At 40.1% G+C, this 9369-nt stretch overlaps 1 protein-coding gene across 1 annotated transcript; it reads right to left on the bottom strand.

Annotated features, from left to right (window-relative positions):
• Nucleotides 1–6118: 6118 nt before the first annotated feature.
• LOC147457412 (uncharacterized) lies at nucleotides 6119–6706 on the bottom strand. Its single transcript, XM_086513581.1, has one exon. The coding sequence runs from the start codon at nucleotides 6541–6543 to the stop codon at nucleotides 6202–6204; it is 342 nt and encodes a 113-aa protein (XP_086369707.1). The 5' UTR covers nucleotides 6544–6706; the 3' UTR covers nucleotides 6119–6201.
• Nucleotides 6707–9369: the final 2663 nt, after the last annotated feature.

The following is a 9369-nucleotide window of genomic DNA, read 5'->3' as shown; positions in this document are numbered from 1 at the left end:
CTAGAGAAAGATTACCATACCCATTTTGCTTAGGTGTGACATAAGTATGGTTATTAAAAAAATGTCCCATGATGCAAGCTCAGAGGATGGACAACCGACATAGAGCAACTTCCCAAGGTCAGTGTGGATGGCCTCAAAGGTTCCTATGAAGGACTCTATTGGATCCCACTCTACAAAATTGGAAGGGAAAACATCTGCAAACATGAACAAGCAATGGAAACCTTATAGTCATCAAAAGCAACATATATGGCAAAAATACAAAATAGACAATCTAGAAACTTGACAGAGGAGTGAAATTATAATTTGCAGGAAATCTTAATGGAGCCAATGTTGTCTCTAGATTTAGTTGTGAAGCGACATACAAATGCTACACGTTTTCAAGACGCATGCCTTCTTGAGTTTTCTTGAACTCCATAATCCTTCCCTTTCAGTGGTGTGCTCAAGAAGCCATGTGTCTCCTTGAGACCTTGTGTGCACCTCTTGACCTGGGTTGCATTGTCACTCACATCAATTGTTTGAACTCCATTGTCACCCAACATCCACTGTCGTCTTGTACATTGCTGCATGAAATGGAGTCAATAACACTCCTAGGACATTGAGTACCTGATGATGCCATGGAGAATAGTAGCACAACGTGCACACAAACACTTACTATTAATTTGTGCACATCCATGTTCTCAGATGCATAAAGAGCTAGATTATTGATGGTACACAAAGATGGTTAATTCCACTTAATGCTATGTTGTGGAGAAGAAGCAAGAAACATGTTGAGTAAAGAGAAAGGGGAAGATCTAGTAAAAGGATATGATGCAGATCTTGAGCTTTAGGTAGAGGTGTGTAGTGAGGTTCATGAAGCAATGGAGAACTTCAACTTGAGGAGAATGCATTAAGCTTGAGAAGGGAAAGCAACCATTGCTGTTAATCTTCACCATACTTGCAAATCTGCAACTTTGCGGCTTCCTCGGCTTAAGATTTCCACTCACACACTCTCCTGCAAACAAGAAGGTAAGCTTTTTTTAAGCTTTATGTTATATTATTTCATATTTGTGTGTGTGCGTGACATAGTGTGTGTGTGTGTGTGTGTGTGTGTGTATTTTCTTGTAGGTTTTGTGGCAATTTCTCAAGCTCTTTGTGCTCACATAGGCCATATGTGAGTGTGCTATCTTTTTGTTTCTTGCATACACACACACACACACACACACACACACACACACACACACACATAATCACACACACATGCACATAAACACATAAAAAAATAAAGATGCACATGTATATTTACACATAATTAAACACACTTCGTACACACACAAATATTTTTTTAAAAAAATATAAAATATAAAAATCATATTAAATTTGTTATTTTTAAATTTTGAATAAATGTTATCATTCACCAGCAAATATATTGAAAATTTTTAATCATAAGTATTTAATTAAAAACATTTATTGAGTTTTTTTGCTTAGATTTATTTATAATTAATCATTTTATTTGTATGCAATTTTATTTAAAATTTATGCGGTACTTTTAAGTTGTGGCATGTCATAGGTCACAAAACCTACAAGAAAATTTCATTTGGTATATAACTATAGGATAGGTCGCTAATTTGCCAATTATGTTAGCGACCTATCCTATAGCTATATACCAAATGCAGTGGTTGTAAATGTTAGTGTTAGAATGTGACATGTTAGAGATCGATATAGTTTTAGATTCTAGTGTTAGGGTTTAATTTGACCATCTTTGATTGTTTAGACCTTGTTATTTAGGTTAAAGTTTTAGGGTTTTGCGGTCTCAATCCATTTACAACTTTTTGTTTAGGTTTTGGTTACATTATTAGGGTTCGACCATCTTAATCCGTTTGGCCATCCAATAGTACTAGTTTGGCTGTTAGGAGTTGGTTGTGTAAAGCTAGCTAAAGTTGGTGGTCGCTCTAAATTGGCTTTTAATTGGCCGTATGAGTTTGACTGTTTCAATCCATTAAGGGCTAGCAGTTTAGGGTTAGCGGCTTGGTGGTCCGTGTTATATCGCTTATGATAAAGAAGCTTTTGGCTTGGCGGCTAGGAGTTGGTGATGCATGTTAGATCGTTTAGGATAAAGCGGCTTTTGGTTTGTCCACTAGGAGTTGGCCTTGTAAAGGCACTTAGAACTAGTCATGCAAAGATGCTCTAAATCAATTTAAGAAATTTTTAGTTTTGCCATTTTGGTCTGGAATGTTTAGTCGCTTAGGGTTGGCCGTGCTTGGTCGCTTCGAGCTAGCTGCTTAGGTTTTAGTTCTTTACACTTTGGCTATTTCAGTTCTCTTTAGGGCTAGCCGCTCAGGGTTAGCCGGCTTTGATTTGGCCACTCTAAATCAGTTTAGTTTCACATTAGTTTAGTCATTTTAATAAGCCACTTAGGGTAAGCAGTTGGACTGTTTCAGTTTGCTTAGAATTAGTTTCTTAAGGTTAGTGGCATTTGCTTTTCCCACTAGGAGTTGGTCTTGTAAAGGCGCTTAGGGTTGGTTGTATAAAGATTACCTTAGCCAACTTAGGTTTGTTTCAGTTCGGCCATTTCAATCCGCTTAGGGTTGGTCACGTAAAGACGCTTAGATTTGGTTGTGTACAACCAAGTAGAGTTTAGGGTTTGTCTTGCACATCCATTGTCATGTAGACAACTTTGCCGTTTGTTATTCAGCAATAATAAAAGCGGCTCTCAATTTCTCCTCTTATAGTGATAGGGACACACCCACGTAGCTCAAAAATAAAGAAGCCTTTCGACATCCCCTAATCGATTCTAAAGTACGGTGAGAAACTCTAAACTCCATAGCCATCATCTCTCTCTTTCTCTCTCTCTATATATGTTGTTTCTGACTAGTCACCCTCTTGGTGATTGTTTTTTCGTATACGAGCGCATGTATGGATTAACCAAGTACGTATGAAGTTTCCCCATGATTATTTCATCATGAGATAGAGGTCTAGTGTTTGATGTAATTAGAGCAACCCCCCCTCCCCCCTTTTCTGTATGTTCAAAGGTCCAGAACATTCACTATGTAAAATTTTCCTTTATCATGTGCGTTCACCCAGAATGGATTAAAAGTACCTCTTATAGGCCTTATCTACATATGTTTTTGTAACTTTACAAGAATATAAAATCCCTTCTGCTGAACACATGTACTATGTTACATATACTTTAGTGAACTCCTTATGTCAAAGGCCTCACAAATCTTGTGCACTAAACATTCAGCACTAGAAATAGACCAAACAAGGAGCCAATTTTTACTTCCTTGTGTCCACCTCGTGCTCTTGGGAATGTTTTGGTTAAGCCATTTCTTTGGTATTTGAAACCACATGTGACCCCTATTGTTATAGTATTCAACCAAAGGTTTCTTGATTAGCGGTTTACATAGGCTCGAGTGGTACATATCTTCTATGTTAACAATGCATGTATCTATAATTTATGTTTACACTTTCTCTATCCAAATGAGCTACATAGTAAAGATCAAATCCGCAATTTAACAATTAAGTTCACAAGGTAATCGCTATTGGTATCATCTTTAGTAATACCAAAGAGATAACTACCAATAGCTCATGAATATGGATATTTAAGAAGATTTGATATCAAAAACTTGCCAACACTACTTCAAAAGGTGGAAACTCAAAGGCTTTACAATATGTGTATAATGAAACACGGATCAATAATAAGTCACCCCTATACATCGACACCTCCATCTCAAGTTGTCATTTCTCTAAGTCAAGATTGGCATAGGCATAGTATGGAAACAATAACATGTTGGAAAGCAAAAATTTAGCTTTCTCAACTTGTGAAATGTTGCTAATGATATATAGTAAACATCTCCAAATGAGGACATCTTGACAAAGGTTATGATCCACTTTAATAAGAATAATCATTAATTGATTAAATTGAAATCAAAATATTGCTTGAATTTCTTCATGGTGGAGTGATCAAGACTTGAGACTTGAAACGTCTTACAAGAAAATCAAAATATCCATAAAGGTCAACAATATTTCTCAAATTTGTATAAAACTCCAGTAATCTAAATTAAATACTCTCACTCAATGCGACACCATTTAACAAAAAAACATATTTATATTGCATTTATAGAGGAATCCAAGCTCATGAAAATAATTACAAACGGAGACAATGTTGTTGTTGTTAGGCGTCTCCTACAAGTATTTGTCTTCCTCATCTAGAGATTCATATACACTTTAGTATTTGTGTGTCTATGACACTAGGGAAGATAGCAGTACTATATGGATGGCTTTTCTAAGAGCCCCTACAAAGTACCTATTGGTTCAAGATTCTACAAAAATTTTACTATTCTTATCAAAATCCTTTAACATGGTAGTGAAAGGTTCCTCACGAAACAAAAATATAGTGATTTCCATCTATGCACATGGCTGCTTGCTCATGTCCTCTGAAAAAATTTGACTCTGTAAGTAAACAATAAATTATGTGAGCACAAAGTTATAAAGTACAAAATGATATCATTCTAATAATCTAATGACAACTATACAAATAATAAATTATAAGAAAAAAAAATCATGACTCTCGATAGATAGCACAACTTATTTGCATTGTGAGACTCAATCACATGCTACACAACTATAGAGGCGCACCAAAGCCATCAACAAAATAGCACCACCCAGTGTTAAGAGCTGTGAAGCCTAAACATTGAAAGCCATAAAGAGGTTTGTTCTCTCCAGCATGATAAACCTCAAGATGGAGATGAGCTTGCAATGCCCACACACTATTCACACCTCCTGTTGTTGTGGTATGCAAGTCATGTGACCTCATACTTTTGCCACCTTCGGGAGTAGAGGTTTCCATGTAGTGTAAGTGAATGAAAGGAGTAGAATTTTGTTTCATGTTGTAATGGATGTGAGAGAAGGGAGAGGATCTAGCTTGCTGTGAAACTATGTGGTGGGCAAGGAAAAGAGATGGGGAAGGAGCTTGCTTGGTACTACAATGGAGATAGGAGAAAGCTAGTAGAGAGATAATGCTGGACTAGGGGATGCATGTGGCTGTTGTAGCAATGGAGAGCTTGGAAAAAGGTTTGTAGAGAGAGAAAATCACTTTTTAGCTATAGAATAGGTTTGGAAAGACTTTGGAGGGTGCAAATGATGTTTTGATTATTATTTTTTTAATTCAATTTTTTGGATTTTTTAGTGCACGTTTTTTACTTTTGGAGGTCAAAATACTTTTTTGACCATGAAAAAGGTTTGGGGCCCTTTTAAGAAGGGAAAACTTGAAATTTGATTTTTTTGAAAATTTGAATTTTTTAGTGTATTTTAAAATCCGGACCAAAAAGTGGGGGAAAAGAGGTCAAAGTGGTCCCTTCCCTCCCTTCCCCCCAAGCCACCTCCCTTACCTTCTCACTAGGTAAGAGGCCATAAAGAGGTGTAAGGCTACCTTGTCCCCCTACTTTTTTGAGGGTATAGAGTGTCCCCACCACCCTCTTCCTATTGGCTGGCCTCTAATTAACCTTAATCCCAAAGGGCCCCTAAAAGGTTCATATTTTTCCTAATGGGTTGGTCGGTCAGGGTACCCATGCTCTCAAGGAAGGGTAGGTTAGTTTAAATCATAATTGAGATAATACTCCCCAAGAAAAGAGAGTACCTGTGAAGTCTCTTGGAGAGACTTCCAAAAGAGGGCTCTCTACAATGAGAGAAGAGAAGGATCCATACAAAGGGCTACAACATCTACTTGAAGATGTACCTCTACCCAAAAGGAGAGGTCATGATTCAAAGAGTGGTCCCCTCTATCCCAGAATTCTTTCCAAACACAGGCACCATGCATGTTGTTGTAGCTCCAGCAACTCTAGTTGGTGGTACTCTAGAAACTTGACCTTGCAAGTTTTTCTGCATCCCGTAGATGTTGGTCACCTGGCCAGTATGTCCTCCTACTTGCCCATAAGGCCCAAAGAGTCCTGAGTTTGGCCCATACGGCCCATAGTTGCCCACGCTGGTAGCTTGATTGTTGGCAGCCATCTCTGAGAAAGTAGATTCCCTTCCCAGATACCCTGGAAAAGGTGAAACTTGTTGCTTGCTTTGCATCTGCTGCTGCCACTGTTGCATTAAAGCAAACTGCTCTTGCATCTTCTTCTCGACTGCCTGACCAATCAGCTTATGAGAAATCAAAGCGAACTTCTTTACTTTACCATAACCTTTAGCCTTGCTTGCTTTGGTTGTGTCAATCTTCTTGGTCTAGACAGTTTTCTTTGGCTGGACTGCCCCTTTCCATCTCTTCAAGACCCTTTGCATTGGCTTGAGCTCGAAGTGCTTGGCATAAAGTGGATCCTTCGAGTACTCGTGTAGACTCTCCATGAGGAGCTTGACCTCTGCTTTCCGAGCCAGATCCTCTGCATCGGCTAGATCAGGTTGAGATGCTTCCTCAGCCTCTTGACCATCTCCACCATCTCTTGCATCGTCATCCTCCCTATCTGTAGAGACCTCTACCTCTTCTTCCACTTCGACCAACTCATACTCCGACTCAGAATCTGAGTGTCTCTGGTCTTGATTCTGCTTCTCTTGATTTGCTGCCTCCATGGCTGAAATTTGCAACTCGGTCGGCTCCTCCGTAGAAGAAGAAACTGCTGATGCTCTGATACCACTATAATTGGATCACACATGTGACAATGCGGTAAAACCACTGGAAAATCAACAGTCATCACCCCCAACAGATATTTCTTTTTCTAATTAAAACAACAAGTGATACAAATCTCGGATGTGCCACGCTCGTGGTTCACAGGCGAGCTCTGATTGTACACAGGTCGTCCTCAGACTGACCCAGATAGGCACGCAAGCCCCTTATTTATACTCTCTGGCCCTACCCTAAAAAGCTAGGGTAGAGGCTTCACGGCAGGGCCCCCAAAAGCTTTTCCTCCATCCAAAAGCTCCAGAACCTCTCGTAGATGCCACGTCGCAGGCTGTACGGACAAGTCTGTGATTTGCGGAGGGATTTGCGGCACGTTTTACTGGCTATCACATCATCACTATTATTGGCCAGGCTTTCAGCAGTGAAAAAGTCCTTCAATTATGGGATATTACTATGTCATCACTTTGTGACACCCAACAACATGCTCACATTAGCGAGAGAAAAACTAATCTTTATTAATGCCTCTTGAAGCTTGCCTCTTGGGAAAAACCTTTCGAAGTCATCGTCGATGCTAGTAATATAACCATCGGTGCAATTTTGCAGCAAGAGTCGCGACCCATGGCCTATCTCAGGAAGAAATTGGATAGTGCCCAATGCAACTATTCGGTTTAAGACAAGGAATTTTTCGCAATCATTTCGGCTCTCAAACATTGGAAGCACTTTCTTTATGGTAAAGAGTTCACAATTAAAACAGTGCATCAAGTCCTGAAATGGCTTCACACCACGCCTAGTGTCGATTGGAGCGATCATCAAGCCAAATGGAGCCAGATCTTCTAGCAGTTCAATGGCACGATAGAGTATGTGCTCAGCAAGCACAACCCAATTGGAGATGCTCTTAGCCGAAAGTCCGGCATAGTAGAGGCCATCTAGCCAGCCACAATCTTGGATATTCAGGGCATGGACTTGGTTAGCATGAAAGCGGAGTATCCCAACTCTGTTGAGTTTAGTACTCCGTACAATTTGGCCTTGGCAGGAGAGGCAGGTCATTACAGTCATCAGGATGGTTGGCTCTTATACAAGAGTCGACTCTGCATCACATCAGGACAAAGAGAAGCTCTCCTTCATGATGCTCATGAATCACTTGTTGGGGGTCATCGAGGTATCAACAGTACTTTGGAGTAGCTTGAGAGGTCATTCTTTTGGTCTAAATTGAGGAAGGATGTATACGACTATGTCCAAAAATGCCGAGTTTACCAAAAGGTCAAGAGTTCGCATCAGAAACCAACAAGAGTTCGCATCAGAAACCAGCAGGACTTCCTCAACCTTTACCCATTCCTAATGGTCCTTTCCAGGCCATCTCCATGGACTTGAGCCTCACATCCTAGCAAGAACACTATATGCTTCATCATTGTGGATCGATTCAATAAGTTTGTCATGCTGATCCCTTGCAAGCATACATCTTCAACAGAAGACGTTGCTCGACTCTTCATTCAGATTTGGTATCCCATTGCTGGATTGCCCAAGACCATCACCTCGGATCGGGACGCCAAGTTTACTTCCCATTTTTGAAAGTCATTTTTTGATAGCTTTGGTACCCGGTTGTAGTTTCGAGTGCATTTCACCCTCAGACCGATGGACAAACAGAGATCTACAATCAACTGGCCTTTGATGTACTCAAACCTACTCTCATGATCAATAAAACCAATGGGAACATCATTTGCCATTGGTATAAGCAATCTTGTATGATACTTATTCCTCAAGTATCGGATGAAGCAGCTTTCGGAAAGATGTTCTCTTCTCTTATGACCAGAATAATCTCTCCATCCATTGAGGCCAATCGCATGGTTGAGTCTTATTCAGAGATTGTGGAGTCAGTCGAGGACAGGATTGCCAAAGCTCAGGAGGCCTACACTCGTCAAGCCAACAAATCTCACAGGAAAGTACATTACAAAATAGGGGATTGGGTGTATCTTCGGATTATGAAGCAAAGACTGAAGCAAGTGGGCGAGAGATGCCCAAAATTGTCTTTCCGTAGCTTCAGACCCTTTCCCATAATCAAAGAAAATCAATGAAGTTTCATTTCAATTAAGGCTTCCTCCATCATGGCTGATGCACAATGTCTTTCATGTGTCATGGTTGAAGCCATATGTTGGTCCAACCCTTCATGATGTGCCCGATGAGCAGTAGACAGAAGTTTTACATGAGGCAGAAATCATTGAATCGGAGAAAATTTTGCTTCATCAATAGAAGCATGGATCAAGAAGGAGAGAGAGACAATTTCTCACCAAATTCCGAGATCGAGGGACACATGAAGCAGTTTGGTTGGATCTAGAATTCTTTTTGGAATTTCCATAGTTGTCGGCGGATTACTTGGTCGCCATGCGCCTACCGCCAATTTAAGCAGGAGGGAATGTCACGTGCACCACCTTTCGATGCCCAGTGACACGTCACAACAACCACATATTTGGTGCACTTACGTGCACACCGCAAAGCAGTTAGCACGCATATGCATTTTTAGGGTTTTTTTGACATTGTCGCACGGCACATTAGAGTGTCTCCAAGTGAGCTACATAGCATGTGCATTCAGACGCAGGTTCCAAAACTCAATTCTGAGTCGGGACGAGCAAGTTAGAGCATATTCAATTTTTAGGCAAAAAACCTTAAAGTCAGATTTGCCAACAAATCCCAAAGTCGGGTGGGGCAATTGAATTTCATTCCTATAAAAGGAACCCTTAGCCTACGCATTTTGGCATGATCCATCAAAGTAGTCAAAGCAT

The sequence above is a fragment of the Adiantum capillus-veneris genome, chromosome 5 (assembly GCF_014529385.1).
Source record: "Adiantum capillus-veneris isolate H3 chromosome 5, ASM1452938v2, whole genome shotgun sequence".
Lineage (NCBI taxonomy): Eukaryota > Viridiplantae > Streptophyta > Polypodiopsida > Polypodiales > Pteridaceae > Adiantum > Adiantum capillus-veneris.
This window is presented reverse-complemented; position numbering and strand designations above follow the sequence as displayed.

Bases quoted from the DNA above. Each gene is read 5' to 3' on its own strand.
- LOC147457412 (XM_086513581.1), bottom strand. From the start codon at position 6,543: ATGGAGGCAGCAAATCAAGAGAAGCAGAATCAAGACCAGAGACACTCA.